Source organism: Sardina pilchardus, chromosome 12 (assembly GCF_963854185.1).
Source record: "Sardina pilchardus chromosome 12, fSarPil1.1, whole genome shotgun sequence".
Classification (NCBI taxonomy): domain Eukaryota; kingdom Metazoa; phylum Chordata; class Actinopteri; order Clupeiformes; family Clupeidae; genus Sardina; species Sardina pilchardus.
Genome location: NC_085005.1, coordinates 3,499,258 through 3,522,543, shown reverse-complemented (window position 1 = coordinate 3,522,543; position 23,286 = coordinate 3,499,258). Strand labels below are relative to the sequence as shown.

At 44.7% G+C, this 23,286-nt stretch overlaps 1 protein-coding gene across 1 annotated transcript; it reads left to right on the top strand.

The window, feature by feature from the left end:
• The first annotated feature begins 364 nt into the window (after positions 1–364).
• slc16a10 (solute carrier family 16 member 10) lies at positions 365–23,119 on the top strand. The gene is made up of 6 exons (XM_062550544.1): positions 365–987; positions 11,197–11,341; positions 12,261–12,672; positions 18,792–18,935; positions 19,111–19,339; positions 20,380–23,119. Exons 1-6 carry the CDS (start codon positions 651–653, stop codon positions 20,592–20,594), a joined length of 1,482 nt encoding a protein of 493 aa, XP_062406528.1. The 5' UTR covers positions 365–650; the 3' UTR covers positions 20,595–23,119.
• The last annotated feature ends 167 nt before the right edge of the window (positions 23,120–23,286 follow it).

Here is a 23,286-nt window from a genome sequence, read left to right as displayed (position 1 = left end):
AAGCGTTAAACGAGCTTGTCTTGTCTTCCAAATGCAATCAATCTGGCAAATCCATGCTGAATACGATCATAATGTGAGGAGAATAGGACATAGGCTAACGACAGCTTAATTTTAGACCAAAAGCATTCTCTTCTTCATTAGGCTACCACGTAAGAAATCGAGTGATCAACGTTGTCATTCTAGAATACCTAAAAGGCTGGATGCTTTTTGACCAGTTAGTCAGAGCAAGTCCTAGGCTGAGGCGCTACAATTTAGGATGGACACACGTATCCAATCAGCGACAGAATTCATTCTTGCCCCGCCCATAGGTATCTATTAATACTGTGCTGCACTGCTGTCACATTTGCTTATATTGCAATGGGCTTCCTGTGTAACGTTACTTGTGAGAATATTGCATCAGAATATTGAAATGGCAGTGTAACGCCCCATTTAGATTTTAATAAAACCTACCGAGCTTATCTGAAGAGACGAGAAATCTGCAGCGACAGAGAACGCAAGCAGCTCAAGCAGCTCACGCAACAAATCGCAGCTGCAGTTTCACTAGTGAGAGACGATAACGACGGTGACCATTTGAACGGACTCTTTCCAGCAGCCTATTTTCTTTATTCTTCTTCTTCTTATTATTATTATTATTATTGTTAATTGGAGGCATGACAGAAGGCAAAAACATGATAGAAAACGAAGCTGGCGCAAATAAGAACATTGTGACTGATGAAGCTGACGGAAAGACAGAGACGAAACCGCTCAATGTACCTGCCGAGATGAAGGAGAACGGGGACAGCAAAGCCATCACGGAGAAAGTGTCCGAAACCGTTGCTGAAAAAGAGTTCGAACCGCCGGAGGGAGGATGGGGATGGGTTGTCATGTTGGCGGCGATGTGGTGCAATGGATCAGTATTCGGCATCCAGAACGCCTTCGGCATCTTATTCATGTACCTGCTGAAAGAGTTCGGTTCAGAGGATGACAAAGATCTTCAATTCAAAACATGTAAGTTGTCTCACGACACTATTTTCTTTTAATTGTAACATTGGAGGGAAGTGTGCGACTTCCCATATGAATGAACCAAGCATCATATTAGATTGGTTTCACTCCTATTGACACAGCTGCGTTATATTCTGTTCATGTAGCCTACTGTAGAATGAATTCGACCGAGCCCACTCTACTGTACTTGTCAATGAGTCTTGCCCACGTGTGCGCTAACTCAAGGAAGAATGTTAGCTGGTATGGCTGTACTGTTAACAACTTCGTATGTTTGCTTGATCTTCATTGGGAATTTCAAATGACACACTTCACTGAGATGAATAATTCTGAAAGGAAGGTTGGATATAACACTAACAGCGCTGGATGTTTGGCATAACACTTAAATCCTAACAGTTAAGTTAAGCATTCACATCTTTTGGCTAGTTAGCTACTAACTTACAGTAAGGGAAGACTGAGTGAAGCGGCGGTCGAAATGCACAACCGAAGGAATTAGTCATAGACATGATGAAATACATGTAAGTCATTCATCATGCATACATACTTCCTTTGCAAACCACAGGTGACTGTAAGTAAATAGTTCCAAGAGTTACACTGCATGGCCATAACACCAAACTTGGTTGATCTGGTGAAAAATCTCCTCCACAATGAAATGTGCTCAAGGAACTGAGGTTGTGTTAGCTGCTAGTCAGGAACTCACTTGGCTTGTGTTGTTTAAGAAGCTGCTTCAGATTAGTCTATACTAGAACACTGCCCATGTCAGGTAAGAGGATTTTAAAATAATAATTATCGATAGGAACAGTACTGGTAAAGTGCAAACTCATGTAGTGAGATGATATACACATGCAACACACATGCCAAAAGACCCATATTATTAATATTAGCCATGTGATACCGATTCTGTTTTTGTCCTTCCCAGAAATGAGGCTAGGTTTGTTTGTAAACATCAAGACAGTCTAACTCATCAACATATCATGTTAGGGACCATGTGTGTGGATAGTAAGCCCCCTCTGAATTTACGGATTGATTGTCTTACACCACTTGCATGAGTTACAAAGTGAATACTAACTCGGTAATGAAAACTGAACAGGATGATGTGAACTGATGACTGTTTAGCACCCACTGAGGCTTTGTGCCTTGTACATTTTCCCTTTCACCACATGAATCATGTCACTTATGCTGTTACGTTTCCAGCCACCTGTTGCTGACAGTCAAGGTTGCTCTAGGATGAGATGTGGATGGAGAATGGGGTGGGGTATGTGACAGAGCGAATGGCTCTTAACACAGTCACTTGATGTTCTTAGGGAAAAGTCGTACACATCATAATGTCATAAGACTGATACAGTGGCAAATTATTTAGTCTAAATACTTGTTGGAGACGCTGGTTGATGATTAGTGTTGAGTGATCTTAAACTCCATGATGAGTTGCAGGTGACTTTCAAATCTTTTGGTTAGGTTACAGCCCACATATCACAGACAGGAAACACTGATAATGTTAACTAGTGTTGATTAAGGATGATTGGGGTCCTTAATCACCCAAATCCCTGTATGAATAGGCAGTTTGTTTGTCACAATGCAGAGCACAACACTGAATGGACTTAACTAAGTCATCTGTAAATTGCTCAGATAATGATAATTGGCTAACCTTATAGTCCATTATTTAAAATGGGCCATGAGGCACTGGGAAGCCTACAGATGGTATTTACCACCAGATTTAGGCACAAGTCCATACTATCCTGGTCTAGGGCCTAGGCTATGTCAGGAGTCATCTCCTGCTGAGAGGCCAAACCAGACCAAGTGCAGAGTATTCTAAATAAAGTCACTGAACTGTGGCTGTGCTTAAAGAGTTTCTGCCACCCCTTTCCTGGGAATATAATGCAGATGAATGAAACATCCACAAACATTTTGGATGAAATATGACCTATTGCTCAAACAGCTTGGTCATCCAAAGTGACTGCATGCATAAGTAAAACTATGAATTTAATGGGATAGTCTTACAGCGATTTTATTATGATTGCATTCAAAATAATACAAGGAAAGCTAATGAACTGAACTTCTGGACTTTTGTAAGGTTATTATTACAATAATAACAAATGCCTCATCAGTCTGAAGTCAGTTTGCACTGCATCTAGTAGCCTGTGTAAGTATGTGTTGTTCCATAGTGAGTTAATGAGTAGGTGCCTGGCTGACCAGCTGGAAAGTGAGGTGTTGCCTTGATGTGGTTCAACCTAGACACCAGACACGGTAACTTGTGGTGTAGCCGATATGCTAGATTTGGCTAGATGTTTTGAGGGCAAACCGCAAGTTGAACCTAACCATACGTTGTAAGTTACTTACTCTTTTCAGAGCTACAACAGTATTTGTGCCCATTTACCTCTTGGAGCTGTAGATATACTGTATGTGATCAAGTAAGAATGTGCCAAGGCCTTAATAGTTTGCCGTTTTGCCTCCACATGTAGCAGAGGCATGTCTAATTTGATAACTGTATCAGCCTGTTAATCAGTGGTGTCAATTAAAATCCCATCTAAAAAACTGGGCAAGGACACTCACAGCCATGTTTATCAAGAAGCTACAGATGGTGCCCAGTATTTCCACAGGGCTGGTGACATATGATAGAACCAATTAGAGTGAAAAAAAAACCCCATGTGTGGCAGTAATGCAAAAGCAACAACTTAAAATCTTGCATGAAATAAGATGTGCAGGCATTAGTGTTATTATAGTATTAGTGTAGGAATAAACTGTATATGAGGGGTTTTTTTTTAAACTCAATATTCAAAATCTTTCCAGACAAATACTGTATTTCACCCTACACTTTTCAGTGTCTAGTGCCACCACAAGGGTCTCTGTCCCTGTGTCTCTCTATGTTGCTCAGCATCATTAAATGTTATGCAAGTAGGGCTGGTGCAATCTGATTGTCAGCAGTGTAGTGTCAAGAGACAGCAATTCTTTTTACAACTGTGTGCTTATCGTGCCATTCACCAAAGAGCTCATTTAATCCAGTTGGTCAGGGTGGATTCTGACAGCCTCCTCCTCCTTCCATGGGGGCTACTGTGATCCAGACTTGGACCTCCCAGCGTGAGCAGAATGAAAGCTTCTAGAAGCCCATTCAGCTTGCTCACTGAGAAGGATAAACAAATTATTACAAGCTAATCCAGTGTTAAAGGCTATGTGAAGACCGCAAAAGGCGTTAGGTGGGAAAGATTGTGGAGGAAGTTGGCTGTAAATTTGAAGCATGACAGCAAATGTAGATGTCATCTAGTATTAATGATTGATTTGAACAGTGTTCAGTGGACAATATAACTAAGCTTGCTGTGATTAAATCTCTGTAGCTCTGTAGATCTTCTGACTGATCGGTCATCTAACACAAAAGTGAGTAGTGAGCACTCTCTAAGTGAAAAGTCACTATTCTATTCATGGGTTTCATCAGGTCCCTTTCCACAGGTCCCTTTCCACAAGCATGGTGCTTGATTAATACACCTGTGGAAAGGGACCTGATGAGATCCATGAATAGCCGAATCAGTCTTGACAATATTATTGACATTGAAAACTCTTCTTTTGAGTAGCAACACAAGGATGTGATCTCCAACCCCCAATCCCTTTCATGCCACGATGACCCAATTGTCTTGTGTGTGTTAGCTGAGGTTTTATACGACAATACCCTCCTCCCTCCCCTATCCAAGGTACAGCTCGTGCCCGAGTCTATGCCAGCAGTGAGGTAGATATGCCCGCTGGCCACACTTATTATTGACCAATCACAACATGAACCTTTGGGGTGGTGTTCAAAGGAGATGGCACCCACACCCTTGCCCCCAGGCTCCTCAAACAGCTGTAGCTGCCCTGGGGTTGGGTCCTTTTAAGGACTGCCAGGCGAGGCTATTCTAGGGGTCATTCAAGGCCTTGTGCGGAACAGTCTTTGGTGAATAATTCAGGGCAGCTTCAGTGGTAAACTTTCCACCCCCACTTGTGTGTATTTACCTATATATTATACTATAATATATATATAGTATATTAATACCACTACAGCTAGATGTTCAAGACCTTTTTGAGCCATTTCCTCGAGAAATGACATTTTTGAACCATCTGATGAAATGAGTCTTTAAATGAAGATATGCTGAAATTGCGCCATACAGCTGACGTCATCACAAAAGCAGAGGCTGTATGTGCAATTACAGAAGTGGATGCAAGACAGTGATGCAAATGAGATTGCATAGTCATGTCTGCATGTGATATTTTTTGCACACTAGCATTTTGAATATGCCCCAAACCCAAACTGTTTTTTGTCTTCATCATTGTCTTCAATCATTTACTCAAGAAACTGAATGGGTCATGCAGAATTCTGAAGTCGAGACACGTTTTGAGAACACGGTTCAGGGGACTTATTTGTCAGTGTTTTTGCATTCTTACTATGAGATCAATATGGACTGGACACCAAAAACACCATGTGAGACGATAAGAGCTCCCTGCCTCAGTCTTTATTGACCAGTTAGAGGAACAATTTTGAAAATAAAAGCTTAACAGTGGCCTTCCCTTTAGCATCTTATGGTGGTGTTTTTCAGGAAACCCTGATGGAGATGTATAGGATGATTTAACTGATATCAACCAAGGTATTCAACAATCCAAGGGCATTCCAGCAAATCAGAATCAGAATTAGTGTCACGAGCGATGTTTTCAATGTTAATTATGGTTATCAACATTTTGTCTACATTGTAAGTACATTGTCCTTTCACCTCAAGTCACAGTTCTGACAATATTTATTCACAGTGGATTTCTGTGAACAGAAACGTGAATCGCGGCTGTCCAGAAATTAGTTGATAACCCCAAAGCAGACTGCTATTAATGGTTAACAGAGCTTTTGATCTCTGTCTCATGTTAGCTTGACACTGAGTTCAGGTGAAGGTTGTTGGGAGATAAAGGAGGGAGTAAACACACTAACTCGGAGCTGCACGTGGGGAAAATGGCATTGCCTTACCCACCAATCTGTTTGCTCTCTGATTCAAACTGTTAACATCAGCCCATGATTTCATGGAAACCAATGGCCTTCTGTGAGACTAAATGACTTCAGCAATATTAGTATTGGGCTTTTGAGATTTGTAAGTTGAAGTGTTGGCAAGAGGACCAGGTTGACTGCATAGCCGTTATAATCCCAACTCAGTATCACCAGTGTTTCACAACAGCCTATGATTTCTGTGAGGCTCAGTTTCTAACACCAACAGGCTAATACTAGTTCTGTAAGTAGCATGTCTCTTAAGGCGTCAGTAGAAAGGTTTACATGGAATACATACTTCATAACTATGCGCCAGCTAGGTACTATTACACTATTATACCACGCGGCTCAGCCTTGCACACTGACTTGAACCCGTAACTCGTTCAGTCTCCTGAAGGTTCTATTAAGGTTACCAAATGTAATAATGAATATGCTTTTGTTTTTTCTAATGAGGCTCCCAGAGTCACAGTGTAAGTCTTGTGAATAGTTTGTCCAAGTTTCATGAAAACTGCCAACCAACCAACATACGGATAAAAATAACTCTTTCGGTGGAGGTGATAAATCACGGATGCTGCCCGTTTTGGTTGGGATATTAGCCTCACAAGATGTGTATCTCAGTCCATACCTACAAGATGTAATACACCATAGTATTTAGCTTAAATGAACAATACAGTATGTCGCAGTTATACTTCCCTGTTCTATAGCAGCATGTATCATGACCAGATTCATAGATAGCTACATTAACTTTTTGTCCGAATCCTAGCCTCAGCAATTTCCATTCAGCAATTTTCACTCCCACCAAATCCTCCTATAGGAAAATCTCCCCGTAATGCCTCCCAGCTGTGAGCGTCCAGCGTGGGCGTCTGAGTTGCGAGGGCCAGATGTGAGCTGTGCAGCAGTGCCGCGCATGGGGCCCAGGGGATTAAACGCCACTGGCCCTAATCATTTACGCAAGCGCTGGTCAGGAGGGCTGCAGTAATGGCATGATTTGGGCTCCTTTTTAATGCTTGACATCACAGGGTTGCACCAGGGTGTGCGGGCGCCCTGTGCCAAGACAGAGAGAGAGAGAGAGAGTGAGAGCAGGGCTGGCACCAGGAGTCTGCTGTGTCATAATTGGTTCAGTGTAACACCAACTAGCTCAAGCAGAATTGTACTGTATAAGGTTGGCAGCCACTATTCCTGAGGGTCTGGTCTTAGAGGTAAAATGGAGGAAACCTTCAGAAGAATTTACAAATCTGGCCCCTTCTCGGAAATGCGCACCTCTTGGAATTTCTTTTGCCATTTTCAGTTGAATCATTAGGCACTTTTACAACTTTGCTACTTGCTACTATTTAATGCTGCTCCGGAACAGGTTATTTAGGTTATTACATTGGAAGTCAAAGGCTTGCTGTTTTTAACACTACCTGTAAATGCTTTCTCTCTTTTTTCTTGAGACAGAGTAGTGCTCCTGGAGTTGTTTGAACCTGTCTGCCTGTCTACATTTCTTGGGGGTGTACTGAATAAATTTGGCTACTGCTAGAGCTCAACATGTTACAGCACGTCGCACCTGAGTTTCCTCATATTATCCTTAATGCATTTTTGCATTTTACTCAATTATAGCTCTACTTAGCTTGTTTAATCTGATTATACATTCCAAATGTATAAAGAAAGAAATGTGTAAAATCTAAAAATAGACTGGTGCATGTAATTGGGTTTGTAATAACCGAAGCTGTTGGGAGCTGAAACAATGCAAGGGAAAGGCTTTGCTGGCTAATTGATTATTTCCCCCCCAATAAAGCCAGAGAGGACCCTGTCCTGAGTTGACTGCACCCCCCGTCTGGCACGAGACAGACCAGAGGCCTGTGTTCGCGGCGGGAGGGGCTGGCCGCGGGCCAGTTTGTCAGCATAGAGCAGCTTAGCCTCCGCAGATCAAACTGAGGCCAGTGCGCGGCCAGAGCCAGAGGCCTCATGAACAGCAAGAGACGGCCCCAGGCAGCCGCTGGGCGCGCTGGAATACCTGCGTCTGAGCGGCAGCAGCTGCAGCTGCCGGCGGAGCCGCTGCCCAGTGCCCCGGGGTCTCTCTCACCGCAGCGGGCCGGCCACACGTGGCCACTAGGCAGGGATGGGGGGCTAGGCTCCTGGGGCACGGCACGGCGCAGCCTAATTCCTTGCTATAGTGTACATTTCTGTGCAACTCTCGATTGATTGATTGCACAACTAGCACAATGAAGCTGTTCATGCCGGAGGCCGTGAGAAGGATTCTGTGTTTACACGTGTTAGTTTGTTGTACAGGTTACGACCTACTTCTTGTACCTCTGAAAGGGCAGTTATGCTATACTTGAACCACGACTTGAGGTTAACTGGGAGTTTCTGGCACAAGTGTGTGAAAAGGAGATCTTGGGAATAGCACATGGTTATGCACACATTTACTTTAAACATGTTCCCCAATAAATCTGACAACGGAACAGATTTATCAAAACTGTGAAGAAAGAAAGCAGAGCCGTTCAAACAGAATCTGATTGAGCGATATACAAACAGCACTTTGAAGAGGACACTCAAAGTCCACTCTGTGACCAAAGCAGATGGCGTTCAAGAGCAACAGTGCTCCCACCCCAGCCATAATCACAGATGATCTGCCTCCTCATCCCAAACAGACTCATGGAGGCCTGGGTCCATCTCATTTACATACGTCATCACTCCATGTCATGGCAAGCCAGTTACACAAGTGTACTGTATGCAAACAACTTTAACGCTGCAAAAGTTCAGTGTGTAGAGGACTATACCTATATGTAGAGGAGGGTCTGGCCAGAATTGAACATGTTGTGCTAACCCAGTGACCCATATACTTTTCTATGAGCGGTGGCATATCTTATAGCTAAACAGTCAAGAGATGTGGTGTGGATTATTTCAGATGGATACTCTGATGTCTAACATTAGTTTATTTGCCCACTCTGGTAGTTTTGGAGGTTTGTTTCACATGTAACACCTTTGTGTTTGGAACTATTTTAACATGTTTTGTAGGTGTTCCTAGGTTTTCCAGAAAAGTTATTTTTACCTCACTGCAACTGAAAATGTTTACATGGGAACATGAAATCCATTCTGTATCCCAACAGATACCAATTTCTGACCGATGTCATGACTCAGTCTGACCCCGAGGCCATTCCCGGGGGTCATGGTTATTTTTCTAGACGGCAGTGTGAAGGGTTGCCTGTGTTTCCCAAATGGGCCCACACCGAGTTGAGGAAAAGGGAAGTGGAACTGCTACTATCTGCTCCATCAGGGCTTTGCCACCTTCCGTCATGTGTTTGGACGTGAAGAAGTGGCCTCCTATTTGTGGCGCTTCAGGAAGTGAGAGCACAGGATGGGTTGCACCTGGTCAAGGAACAACCTTTCGTGCTTTAAGTTTCCGTAAACCAAGCGCCAAGGAGTGTTTTGTATATTCTGTGAGTGTGAGAAGTCCCTAAGGCTAAGTTTTGCACCTAACTAAGGCAAGCAGCAGCATGAGCCAACAGACAGGTTATAGGTATAGCTATGAAAATAAACTGAAACAAATCTACAATATTTTCAAAGTGTGATATAGGCTACTATCAGAAGGCCACTCTTATATCCACCTTGCCCTTCCATCAGAAAGAGGTCTCAGCCCACTCATCTGCACTTTCAGTTCCCTTTCAGCACAACACCATCATCTGCTTGAGTTGGGACACAATTGAAAATGTTGTTCTATTGAAGGATCTTTAAAGAGGCAGTTGATCTCTTTTTTTGGAAAAGGCATCTGTACCATGTAGGACATGTAGGTCATTATGATAAACAAGTATGCCTAAACAGAGATGAAGTATCTTTAATGTCTGTCATACCTGAATACCCTGTACTAAACAGAGTGAGACAGACGGATACCTTACCATTTGTTTTGAGCTAATTCTCCCAGTGAGGGGGAGTAGCAGGGTAGTTCTGACATTAGTCTGGCCAAGACGGAGGGTTATTGGGTTCAGACAGGGAGAACACGAGGTTATGAGGTGAATTTGGGAAGATTTTTCATCTCAGCCGGTGCCGTCAGTGACAGACTAGCCCCTGGGGGACGGTGCGGGGATTCTCCATTGGACGTCACGGCGAAAGTCACCAGCCTGAAATTGCATTCTCAGTCTGGACTTCTGAAGGGCTTGTTCAGATGCATTTATTTGTGGATTGGCCAACAGATGAAAATGTAACAGTAATATCCGGCTCCGTTTGGGAGGTCATTGTGTCCTTTCAGCCACTTGAGAACATCCCTCTGTGGATTTGAATGGGTTCACGACTTCAGTTACAAAATAACTACTAAATATTTTCCCTGTTCTCACTTAACTGATACTCAAGGTCAAGGAAAAATGTAACGTAAATGGGGACGTAAATAGAAGTCAAGAGATTGAGGTTAATATTGTGTTTATATGCTATTGTTTACGGATGGCGGTATTGTTTATAGTTCATGGAAGTCTATGGGTTGAGTTTATTCTTGGAGCACCCTTCACCCCATCTGTCCTTGTAATAGCTCCTGATTATCTCTGTTTTCCTGTGCCTGTGCATGGTCGTTTCCTCTGCATACCTCGACAAACAAGTCAAGAGGTCAAGTTGTCCCCAGTTTGATTAATTACCTAGGTGTCATGATGCGGTAATGGTGACCCATCAGAATCACAAGACAATGCCGTCTCACAAAGGAATGTGATTTCCTGTTAGGAGAGAGATGGAACCAAAAACTCTTGAGCTCATCAGTTTCGCTAGAGAAGCAGGAGTTACTTTTCCGGCTTCAGCCAGCCTGCAAACTTGACGGTGCAGCAGAAAAAATCAACAATGTAATGTGGGCAGACAGACTCGTGTGTTTCTAACCTCAGCAGCTGTCTCCGTGTCTTGCCATTTCTCCATTTTTACCTTCACAACCTTTTATCCACTGGGCTTCAAGAGTCAACCTTCACCCGCTAAGCTGGAGTGCAGTCCAAAGGGCAGAAAGCAGACCCATTCATGTAAACTTAACAAGTAAACACTGTCAGGAAACGTTCCATCTTTTGATAGCTCCACCATTTGGCATGATATAGAGGTGGCTTGGTGGGGACATGGGGGAAAAAAACACCATCTGCAATAATTTGTTGCATTACCTACTTATGAATACATCCTTATTATTGGTGTGTGATGTGGTGTTGTTGAAGCTTTTTGTCTAATAACATTTCTACATATCTTCCGTGTGTGTGTGTGTGTGTGTGTGTGTGTGTTTGTGTGTGTGTGCGCAGCATGGGTGGGCTCCCTCTCCATGGGAATGATCTTCTTCTGCTCGCCCATCGTCAGCGTGGTCACAGACATGCTGGGCTGCAGGATAACAGCCATAGGAGGCGCAGCTGTGGCCTTAGTTGGGCTGCTGGCCAGTTCCTTTGTCAAGTAAGTGCCCGCCATTCTTGTCAATCACTGGTTTCTCCAGGTTGGAATTCCTGTCATATGACTTTAGATAAATGTTATGCAAACCCTGTCTCTTGCCAGCAATATTTGGTTAGTTGTTCACCATAAGTATAGGAGGGTTTCAGTGAAATCCTCAAATTGTCAGGTGTGTAGCTTTGAGGCTTGTATCTGTTCAGGCAACACACTGTTCCTGTGGATGGTCCAGAGGGACTACAGCTGAGCCGGCTGCCACCTCATTTGGAAGAACTAGTGTTCAGGCCTCACACACAACCACAAACCACAGCCATTAAAAGCAATCAGATCAGACACACAATCCTCCCACAGCTCATCACATTTAAGCCATCATTCCCGCAGAACGTTTCATTTTACAGTGGATTTGGAACTTTTTCATCATTCATTTATGTGCTCTAGTTGTGCTCAATGCGATGTAGTAGCTGAGCTCATTTGGGTGAAAGCCCAATCCTGTGGCTCACCCCTGAATCCACAGGCCTAAGTGTCTGTTTTTTCAGACAAACACCAGACGACAACAAATATGTGACCATGCTTCTGTCTAGAGTTGTTTCTGTTGGGTGACATTGACCTTGTTACACCAGAAGTTATTCCACTGATTCCAGCAAAGGGTGTCTTGCAAGTTTCTCGTAAGGTCTATTAAACAATGTAGCAGGAAACAGACTACAGAATGTTAGAGAATTCTCGTTCAACCGGTCTTTAATAAAGACTATGGGCCCTAACTTGGCGAGGTGCAAACCTTAAGACACTTAAGGCATGTCCAGTCTATATTCAGTGTGGTTTTGTGGTCAGATACCAGCCGATTGTCACCTTTCCTGAAACAAGCACATATTGCAATGCAGACCTACTAAAACAAACAGCCTGCTGAAGCAACAGTGTCTGGTCCTCTCAGGTCTCTGGGGCCCATGTACTTCACCTACGGCATCGTGTTTGCCTGCGGCTGCTCGTTCGCCTACCAGCCCAGCCTGGTCATCCTGGGCCACTACTTCAAGAAGCGGCTGGGCCTGGTGAACGGCATCGTGACGGCGGGCAGCAGCGTCTTCACCATCACGCTGCCCTTCCTGCTGAAGGTGCTGCTGGAGCGCGTGGGCCTGCAGAACACCCTGCGCCTGCTCAGCATCTTCATGTTCCTGCTCATGCTGGCCGGCTTCACCTACCGGCCCCTGCTGCCGCCCACCAGCAGCAAGAAGACGGGCCTCAGCAAGGTCTTCAACGTCAACATCTGGAAGTCGCTGGGCTACCGCATCTGGGCCTTCGGCATCCCCGCTGCCCTCTATGGCTACTTTGTGCCTTATGTTCACCTGGTAAGTGTGTGCGTGTGTGTGTGTGTGTGTGTGTGTGTGTGTGTGTGTGTGTGTGTGTGTGTCTCTCTCTCTCTCTGTGTATTTGTGCGTGTTTGTGAGTCTGTGTTTGTGTGTGTGTGTGTGTGTGTGTGTGTGTGTGTGTGAGTGTGTTTCTCCTTTCCGTCATATGTTTCTCTTCTGTCCGTACATGTTTGTCCATATATTGTCAAGGTTCCAACCATTACATTTATGCAAAAACACAAGGTTTTCACAGATGGGATCGTGTCTGGCTAGCCTGCTGGACAGAGCTCTCGTAGCGTCACAGACGGTGGGGAGAGCACTATTGATTTAGCTTGTTTTGATCCGCGCGAGCATTTCTCATCACGTCTAGAGTTTCCGTCTGGCCCCGGGTCAGTGAAAAACATCTTGTTTTTCACACCGTTGGGTTTACCTGGAGGATTCTAGCGGCCGTGTGAAAGTGAGACTCGCGCTGCCGCTGATTACTCTCATGACGCGTACGGCAGGGGAGGGCAGGGGGAGAGCACAGCGAGCGCTCCGGGCTCCTGACACATGTTGTTCAGCTCGTCCTGGTGTCGGGAGACCGGGAGCTCGGTCACTCACGACGGCACGTAGCGCATTCCGTTCACGCGGCGCGGCGCGGGGAAGAAGGCGATGGGAACCCCGCGGCACAGGAAGTGGGCGCTGCCGCAGGGCCTCCTCCTCCGCAGGCGGGGTGACGGAGAGGCTAGCTCAGCAGCGGGCCGCCGACCTTCAGACTCGGAGAGAAATTACGGCTTGTTTTTTCCTCTGCTCTCCTGCCTGCCTCAGCACAAACGCACACAGCACGCGTTGGGCAAGGCCGGTTCAGTCGGTGGTGTGGTCCACATGACGGATCTCACATGCATCTGATCATGTGCTTGTTGCGCACACCCTTTCATGTGGTTAGCTTATCAGAACTTTGGGAGTTTCGGTGAATGTATTCAAATGTAAATGTGAGCATATAAAGAAAGTTAACATTATGAAAATATATGCATATAGTATTATAATAGCTGTTGTTGGATTGCCTCCATTTAACCTCAGTGGCTTTTGACTTTGGCCTTTGCCTTATCAGGCAGGACTGGCTCTTGAGAATGTTTAAATCTTAGAGACACGCAGACGTTTAAAGTTTGACCAGAGGGTCAAAAAGGCAGCATAACAGGGGGCCCATCTCTGAGGCAACGGAGTCAACTGACACCAAGTTGACCTTATTATGACTGTTACATCTAAGAGTAGGTTATTTGTATATGAAACATTTATTTATGAATGTAACATTCATGTTTGTTTTTAAATTGATCCATACGATGTTGGCAGCAATGTAGTTATGGTGTCATGGCAATCTAAGGTAACTGCACAGGATGATTTGGACTTACGCTTTTGTACACAGTTTTGTGTGAAAATCAGCCTTAGTGCCCTGTCAAGTGACCAGTCAAGGGGTTATTTAGGCAACAGGACAGGGTGCAGTGACATGGGATAGGAGTGAAGGTTAGGATTGATAATCAGCCACTTTAAAACAATAAGGTCTCTCCTGTTGTTCTCTTCTGCTCTCTCTTCCTTTTTTCTCTTTTTGCTGTTCTCTCTTTCCTCTTTTCTCTTATTTTCACTCATTGTTGAGCTCTCTCTCTCTTTGCTCCATCTCTCTCTTCGCTCAACAATTCTTTACATTCAATGCATATAGAATTATTTGGTTAATTCACCTACAGAGTTGATGTAATGTTTATCACTCTATTGCATTGCCCTGCCCTATACTCATAAAGGCCTCCAATATGATATTCTCCGTCAGTGGACATATCACGACTGCCTTTTACAGTTGACGTGACCCTCCACACACAGGCTGCTCTGTTGACGTAAAGAAAATAAACACGAGCGAGGAGACGTGATCAGTGGGCAGGAGAGTTCCCGTTACAGTCACAACTAAGTCAGACAAACACACGGCGTATTATTCTTGTATTCCATACCATCCATGAGACGTCAACAGCACTTATTTTGCTGAGGCTGCACCTCAGAGGAGATCCGCCGTCTGTGTCTGGTGAGGGAGAAGAGACGGAGCCGTGTTGTGTGGCTCAAGATGTCACTGTTTATTTGGACATGGCGACCCTGTTATTGAAGGGATGGACCGTTCCCCAGCGGGCCGTCTGCCTTGTGCAAACAGCTCTCTCGGCTCTGCTGGTCAGACAAGGACGCAGCACCATAGCCTATGGTCAGTTAACTGTCAGAGCTGGAGATTCAGCAGTGAGAGAGCAGAGAGATGTGTTCTCACATGGGAAACTGATGCAGAGAGCTGCCATTTGGTCTAAGAACTGTTTGGCTTTTAGACTGTTCCCTTATCTTAGCCAAGCCTCCTATCAGTTCAAGTTTGCAAAGGCCAAAAGTCCAGGTAGAACCACCTCCTGTTGATATTTTTGCAGATATGATGGAGTTTGAGAACATCTGACAAATATCTTTAACGCAGAAGTGTGTTCGTGGCAAGCAAGAACATTGTGAAAGAGCTCATTTTTGATAAGGTTATTGTGGCCCTTGAAAACACATTCCATCTACTCAGAAAGATTGCTAAAGGCATCCAGTTGCGCAGCGCTGGACCTGGTGTGTACACCCGAGCTCTGGGATGTTGAAACTCCTCATGTTCAAAGTCTTAAAGAACCTCCAGAACATTTAACTGCCGTGTTGGAACGAACCCAGTGCTTCAATGTATGCTGACTTTGCCTGCCTTTTCCCCAGTGTCCCCCCCGCGATCCCTCTCAATGAGCCATTCTGATTCGAAGTCTCTTGCCACATTCCCACCCATACAGTTAGTGTACTGGCACCGGGCTGCGTATTTATAGGCTACCCAGCCCTTAATAAAGCACACCAGTGGGAGATTGCAGCTAAGCGGCTTCTGCGAGCCTGTGGAGAGAGAGACTCAGCAACCGCATTAAATGAACGTGAGCGCGAGGTGAGGTGAGGAGTTGAGAGGCAACCCCCCCCCCCCGCCCACACACACACACACACACACACACACACACACACACTCAATCGCACTATCCATCAGTTTAGTTTATATTAGCGCCCTGCGCTGCGCTCACCACCGAGGCCATTCCAGTCCTTGGACGTCACGAGCCTGTGGGAGACGTCCCGGCTGTTTACCTCTTCCCCCCCGAGCGCTCCAGAGGGCCCTGACTGTGTTTGTGTGGGACGGATGTTCCGGCGCTGTTGCAAGCGCAGTCGCTAGTAGCCAGAAACGCAAACACCCAGAGGCCTTGAATAGCAGCCATGAGGCAAAGCACGTGACAGCCTGCACGATCACAGGCAGGTGAACGCTCAAAGTCAACAAGGCCCACACCAAGCATTACTTAATAACGTATCAGCGTCCAGGACGCTTGGTGGCACCAGGCAGTGGTCACTCATGTGTTTGTTTACTTTTCCTGTGACTTAGGCGCAATGTCTCTAACCCGTGTTTGAGCACTGCCTACCTGTGACCGTTGAAGTCAAGTTTGGTCAATGGACATGCACTGTTGCTTTTTGTTTGTTGTTCCAGATGATGGAAGGATGACGTGATAATAGACAAACAGATGGTGGTCCTGCATGTATTATGGATTATACATTCATATGTCAATAAGCAGGGGATTGGGCTACATGTTTGAGAGGGAGCTGAGCAACATTAACATTCTTTAAACTTTAAACTTTTTAAAATCTGTCATGAATTGGATGGGATTGAATACCTTCTTGTTGCCAGTGCAGAAATAAAATCCCTTTGGCACCTTTGACAGCGTCATGCCGTTGTTATCAGTACTCCAGTTTGCTGAGGTAAGGTCTGCCTCTATTATCTTGTTTCCTGCACAGTGCAAGAAAGCGCAGTGGCAAAGTTCAGCCCATTTATTTCTTTAACAGCCGCCTGATAGCACTAGCAAGGAATTTAACCTGAGCAATGGATAGGCTACATATTGTCGTGCTGCATGGGAACTGAAAAGAAACTCGCTGGCGAATGAACATAATATGGTTTTAACTGCCTATGAAAAAACATTTTCAGAGTAAGTGTAATAAAATAGTTGTAATGACTTATTGAGCTTCGGTGCTTGGCACAGCCCTTCATTTGGTTCAAAAAGAGTTAGGTTGCATTAGACTGCAGGGATGGAAGATGGCGGGAATAGAAGACTTATCCTCTGTCTGCTTATCTATCTATTCTTGAATTTACCCTTGGGGATCAATAAAGTATCTATCTATCTATCTATCTATTCAACCCTCCATCTGTGCAGTGTGTTTTAAGGCACCTTGCAATTATATGAATGGATATTCAGTTAACTATTGCGCACACCCAGACCTAATGTGATAAGGCGTTGTGATTACATTTCATTGTGGGGCCTGATGATGCAGCTCAGCCTGCAACTTCCTGTTATGTTGCGCCAGATTCCTACCAGATGTCCTCTTTATTAGACATAATAGAATTGACCGGCTGGAGCATACTGCATCTGCCTATGTCATGGTTAAAGAAGAGGCGTCACACAGGTCCAACGTTGGGATGGTATTCCCATTACCTATCATGCCCATTTAGATATGACAGGGCCTGAAGACACACACACACACACACACCCACACAGGTGCCCTTTGACCTCTCCCGGTGTTGACATCCCGGTGTGCCAGTGTGTGATGATCTCCGCAGCCCATTAGGGGCAGGGACGGATTTTCCACTCGTCCGTCAGTGAGCGTCGGCGAGGCCCATCTGGTGTTTTGAGTGGGCCGTGTGCTGAGCCCCTGGGGAGGAGCCGCTCCGCTCAGGTTGGCGTGGTGCGCTGTGCTGCGCTGTGCTGCTCTGATGAAGCGCTCTCCTTCCTCGCAAACCCAGGAGTTAATGGAGCAGAGCGCAAGCCTAGGGGCCGCTAATGGAGACTGTGTCATTGCATAATGATGCGTCAATCATCCACAGAGCTGCATGCGTCTGTGTCTCTCTCTCTGTGTGTGTGTGTGTGTGAGTGTGTGTGTGTGTGTGTGTGTGTGTGTGTGCGTACGAGCAGGGGGCGGTGGTGTGTATGCACTTCGATTGGATGTGTTTTTGTTTGTCGAACAGCATCACTTTAGCGTAAATGGCTGGTCTATTTCAGGGTTGCTTGGAGAGCAGAACTACGATCAGGCGCCAGCTAGCTCGCCTATCAGAACATTGTGGACTCTCCTCGTCCTCCCCCTTGTTGTGTTGGTTGCTTTTCTGTTGCGGGTTATGCTGCGAATGGCTGGCGGGGGATGGTGGGCCTGGCCTGCTGTGGAATAGAGGCTCTTTGAGCATCGGAGCAGGAAGCCCAAGGAGTCCCAAGAGGCAGAGGACTGGCGCGGCTCCAGGGGTGCAGGGGCTGCTCCACCGCTGCAGCCCACAGATTGGTGCTCGACTGTGGGGTGGACTCCCACACAAGAGCCCCCAAACTGAACCATCTGGGTTGCATTCTTCTCTTTCTGCCCTTCTCTATCTCTCTCTCTCTTTTCCAACTCTCTTTCTCCTCCTCTTTTATGATTGGACCATACGGATGGATTCTCCAATGGTATACGGCAGCATTTGAGGGGTAGTTAGAGTGCAGAAATGGGGGGGTGCGTCGTAAATATGAATTATAGACACAGAGCCAGTAGTGTAGGGTAACGGCCCTCCCCACACACACACACATCCCAGACAGAGCTAAAAGAGGGGGTGCAGCCGCTGCCCATGAAAGTCATCTGTGTGAAACAGGATGTAAGGCCCCTGCAAAAGGCCCCTCTTTGCTCAGATACGCTGGCCAGATGCAGCCATGCATGACACATGTAACTTTACCCACGCTCGCCAGCACTAGAGACAACCCACACATATACAGCAACCGATCTGTATCACTGGCAGTCATCTACAGTACTCTGTGCTCTTTTCTAACCGCTTCAATCGCTCTCAAAGAAACTGCATGAAATGAAATGATTTAGAACAATGGACCATGTAGACTGTTATGAAAGGAGCCCAGAGTTTGTTTCCATTGTAAGCAAAGGTATAACAGGTACAACAGGTTTATTGGCAGATGTGGTTATAGTGTGTGGCATGTGTGTGTTTGGAATGTGCTTGTCCAGGATGTGTGATGTGTGTGTTATCTTGTCTCAGCTCACGCTCGTGTGTCTCTTTCTAGATGAAGCACGTGGAGGAGCGATTTGGCCCGGACGCCAACAAGGAAGTCCTGCTCATGTGCATTGGCATCACTTCCGCTGTGGGCCGTCTCATTTTCGGCAGGGTGGCTGACTATGTGCCGGGGGTCAACAAAGTGTACCTGCAGGTACTGACATGCTCTACTCTCCAGCTGCATCTAGATGTACAAACTACAGCTGCTTCTGTTGAGGCTCTTTGTATGTTGATCCGTTGGCAGCCCGATGATTCTATGATTTTAGACTGAAATGAAAATGGAAGTGGTTATACACATGATCTAACGCACCCCCGTTCCCCGCCCCTAGGTGGCGTCGTTCCTGGTGATCGGCCTGATGTCCATGATGATCCCGCTCTGCACGGTGTTCGGCGGCCTGATCGCCGTGTGCCTGCTCATGGGGCTGTTTGACGGCTGCTTCATCTGCATCATGGCGCCCATCGCCTTCGAGCTGGTGGGCCCGCAGGACGTGTCCCAGGCCATCGGCTTCCTGCTGGGCATGATGTCCGTGCCCATGACCGTAGGGCCACCCATCGCAGGTACGCCAGGCCTGCTCCAGCTTAGCCGATCACTGAGCAGCATGAGGAAACCACCGCATGCTCATGCTCTCCTTTGCTTTGCTGATCTTTGCTCTTTTAGCTATGAGCTTCTAAACAACAATCAGTAAATTCAATCGTTTGAATGATTGACTGCTTGAGAGGTGGCTGTGAACGCAGTAGCCTGGTATTTAGATATTGGATACTGCTCCACTGAAAAATGCTAATGCAAGCCCTGTTTGCTGCAGTGCTCTTGCGTAGGTTGTGAGGTGAGACATTCTGTTCTCGCAGTGCCCTCTGCTGGCTGTTGCCTGACAGTGAACCTCAAGGCAACCAAGGGAGAGTTTTATGTTCATCAGGACAGACCATAGTAAAGGCTTAGTAAAGCTGTTGTAGAATAGGCATCCTTTATAGCTGAGGTAGTTAGCTAGCAGCTTCACAGTTGGTTAAGTGTCCTAAAGAAAAACAGAATTTCCTTTGCCAAATGACACTATGTGTGCTGAAATGATGTATGACCTTAGAGAACAACATGGCAGCATTCTTACTCACTGACTTATATTGAGCACAATTGTGTGCATAGCTAAAAATGCACTGTGTATGCTAACAGTGGTATGTGAATGCACAGGCAGCCATTCTTCCTGTGGGCGCTAGTTTAATTAGGCTAACATCTTGCCTATGTCACAGACACATGGCAGAGTGAGAGGGAGCAAGGCCAGGTCATGTGTAAACTGTTAACACTGTGCTGCTGGACAAGTGGGGTATTTTACTCACTGGAATTCCAGAGAGAGGAATTTAATATAGGTTGAGTGGAACATCAATGACAGGGATAAGAAAATGAAAGAGACAAACTGTCTCTACTCATAGAGACATGTCATGGGGCTCATGAGTGGCTCTAGTCAAAGGGCTGTAGGGCTCTGTGTGTGTGTGTGTGTGTGTGTGTGTATGTGTGACTCTGTGGATGATGGAGGGGGTTGGCAGTAGGATGTTCACGTATTCTAATATTCCATGTTCTTAATCGATTTCCCCCATGTGCCCACTGACAGGTTACCTGAGGGACCGGCTGTTGAGCTACGACGTGGCCTTCTACCTGGCAGGTATCCCGCCCCTCATCGGCGGGGCCATGCTGTGCCTGATCCCCTGGGTGGAGCGCCGGCGCAAGCTCCGCCTGGCCAAGGAGGCCAAGGAGAGTCCGCAGAAGATGCTGGAGAAGAGCAGCAGCAGCAGCGGAGCCCAGGGAGAGCCCGAGTCTGTCATCTAATGCACGTCTGTGTTACGCCAAGAAATCACACACACACGGACACACACTAACATTATATACATACACATACGTACATACATGCGTATATGTGTGTTTGATTATGTATATGTATGTATATATAGACACGGGGCATTCTTAAGAGTGAAAGGCTGTATGGTTTTATATAGTGCCAAGCATGAGTGATTTGTGTTTACCAGTGTATGCCTACTCAGTGTATTTGAGGGAGGAAGGAACGTCTTCAAGCACCGAAACATATCAACGAAAAAAGCCGAAGTGTGCATTGTTAATAATGAATGTGATCTTTGTGAGCTATGCATAGGACCGCGGTTTTCTATCAATCTTCCAGCTGTCGAATGACCTTGACGTTGTAAGTTGGAAATGAGGAAAACTTGAATTTTTTTACAAGGGAAAAATACATTCTTTACCAAGGTGCTTTTAAATGTTTAACAAGCGCTTATCTGACCATGGAAATGGCACGTCCTTGGCTGAGAAGCATTGGCCTTTGAGTTGTATGAGGTAGATAATGCTGTAACTGGCACGAGCCTCGCTTTACTTTCTATATTTAATGAATTTTAGTATCCCTAAATGTCATTTTTACAAAATAGTGCATGCTTAAGTTTTTCTAAAAAAAAAAAAAGCTTTAAATTGACTTAAAAATGTAGCCAAAGAAATTGACAAGGTATATATCTATACTTAAATATCTTTGTGATGTTTTTCATATAATATTCATGCAATATTATTATATTTTGGCGATGAAGTCTATTTTATGAATAGCCATTACCTAAGGAATGAGTAGTATGTTATTTTCTTAAGGAACAGGAATGAATTAATGCTGCGATGGACCCCGCCCATGTGAATGTATCGGTGACTAAGTAATAGTAGACAGACTGTCACTTCAAAGAAGTGTTTTATTCCTAGAGATGGTGTTGGGGAGATCTTAGTTTTAAAAGTTCTGTATCACATTGAAGCACAATAACTGATACATGCAACATGCCTTGAGAGATTCCATCTCCCACAAAAGCTTCATTCTGGGCCAAATGACCGTCGTTGCACATATGTTGTCTAAGATGCTGGAGGGTGGGCAAAATGACTTGCTCAGCCACTGCATACCAGTGCTGTCAGTACTTGAGACATGGTTGATTTCAAGCCCACTTTTGTGTTGCGTAACACCAAATATTTGCCACCATTTTTATGTGCTGATTACCAAATTGTATTTACTGACCGTATGCAACATCAATGTTACATGTTAGTCGATCATTTCAGGAAGTTAACAAATGAAATATTCAATCATTGTATCCATTTGTTTTCCCAGTTTCCTTCCTTTTTGTAATTATTAGAACAGTAGTTTCAGCAGATTTGAAACAAAATAGTATTCTAATATTCTGTTGCCATCATATACTATTTCTCAGTATATAGCCATATAGACAGATAGACAATGGATCAAGTTCAACAGATCCTTGCAGTCACTCTCCTTAATCTACTGGTAGCACAACACCCCTCAGCATCTCAGCACCAAGATCTGGTTTCAAATGGCAGATATACAATGAAATGTTTGCATTGCCTGTACACGGTAGAATTATTTATGTTTGTTTTATGCATATGCAAAACACATGCCAATCATTTTGTTGTGTCATAATCTTGTTTGCTTCTACCCATGAATGATTCTTTATATACAGTACATAATGTTATGTAGAGGAAGGTAATATTTTGCTTGCTATGCAACAAACTATACATATATGCAAAGTGTCCAGAATTTCAGAAAAGTACACTTTTAGTTTTTTTTTGTTGTTTGTTTAGTGTTTTTTATCAAAAGTACATGAAGGAAACGTATTCCAGAAAACTATAACTGATATTGATAATGTATCACCATGATCTCCACACAACTTATTGAGGTAATATCACTCATCCTGCTAGGGTGACAGTCATTTGCAAATAATTTATTTCCAAAAGAACTATTGACAAATTCAGATACTGGTTTGATATTAATTCAGGACAGATTTGTAATACAATCTACCTCAATTGATGTGATTTTTTTCTTACTTCATAAGGGATCTGTTGTGACACACCTGGCGCATGTATTCATTTAGGCGCTTGGTTTGATTGGTTGACCACTGAAGGTGTGTTCATACAGCTGTCCTTTTCATTCAGACTAACATGGTCACGTTTATTAAAGGACATCCTCTTAGTGTTTTTCTTTTTCAGCAGTTTTAATATAGGTTTGTTGTATTCCATACAAGATGCAAGTGTTGGCAAACTGCAAAGTACAAACGTTTGTAAAAAAGTAATGTCATGTCTCTGCCCTGGCACCATTATGTTTGATTCAATGTTCCAGTGAACTTCATTGTCCCTCTTGGATAGTACTTGTACTTAATCATATTTCAGAATATTTCACATCATTGTTATGTTCAGAATGTGGATTATTGTGTCATACACATTTGTTTAGCCTGCGCAGAAACAGAAATGAATTGATCTGGGTTTTCTCTGTTGTTTTTGTTTTGTTTTATGATTAAATCAAAATGCGCATTCTTTTCCTCCACACATTTTCAGCTGCTTTTGAGAGTAATAGAAATTTATTTTGAGTATTTATGCAATATATAAATCAACACCACAGAGTACCTTATCCGTTCAGTTGTAGTGTTTAGTTTTAAGGTTTTTTACTGAAATATTTTGGTATGACAGCCTGTATATGTAT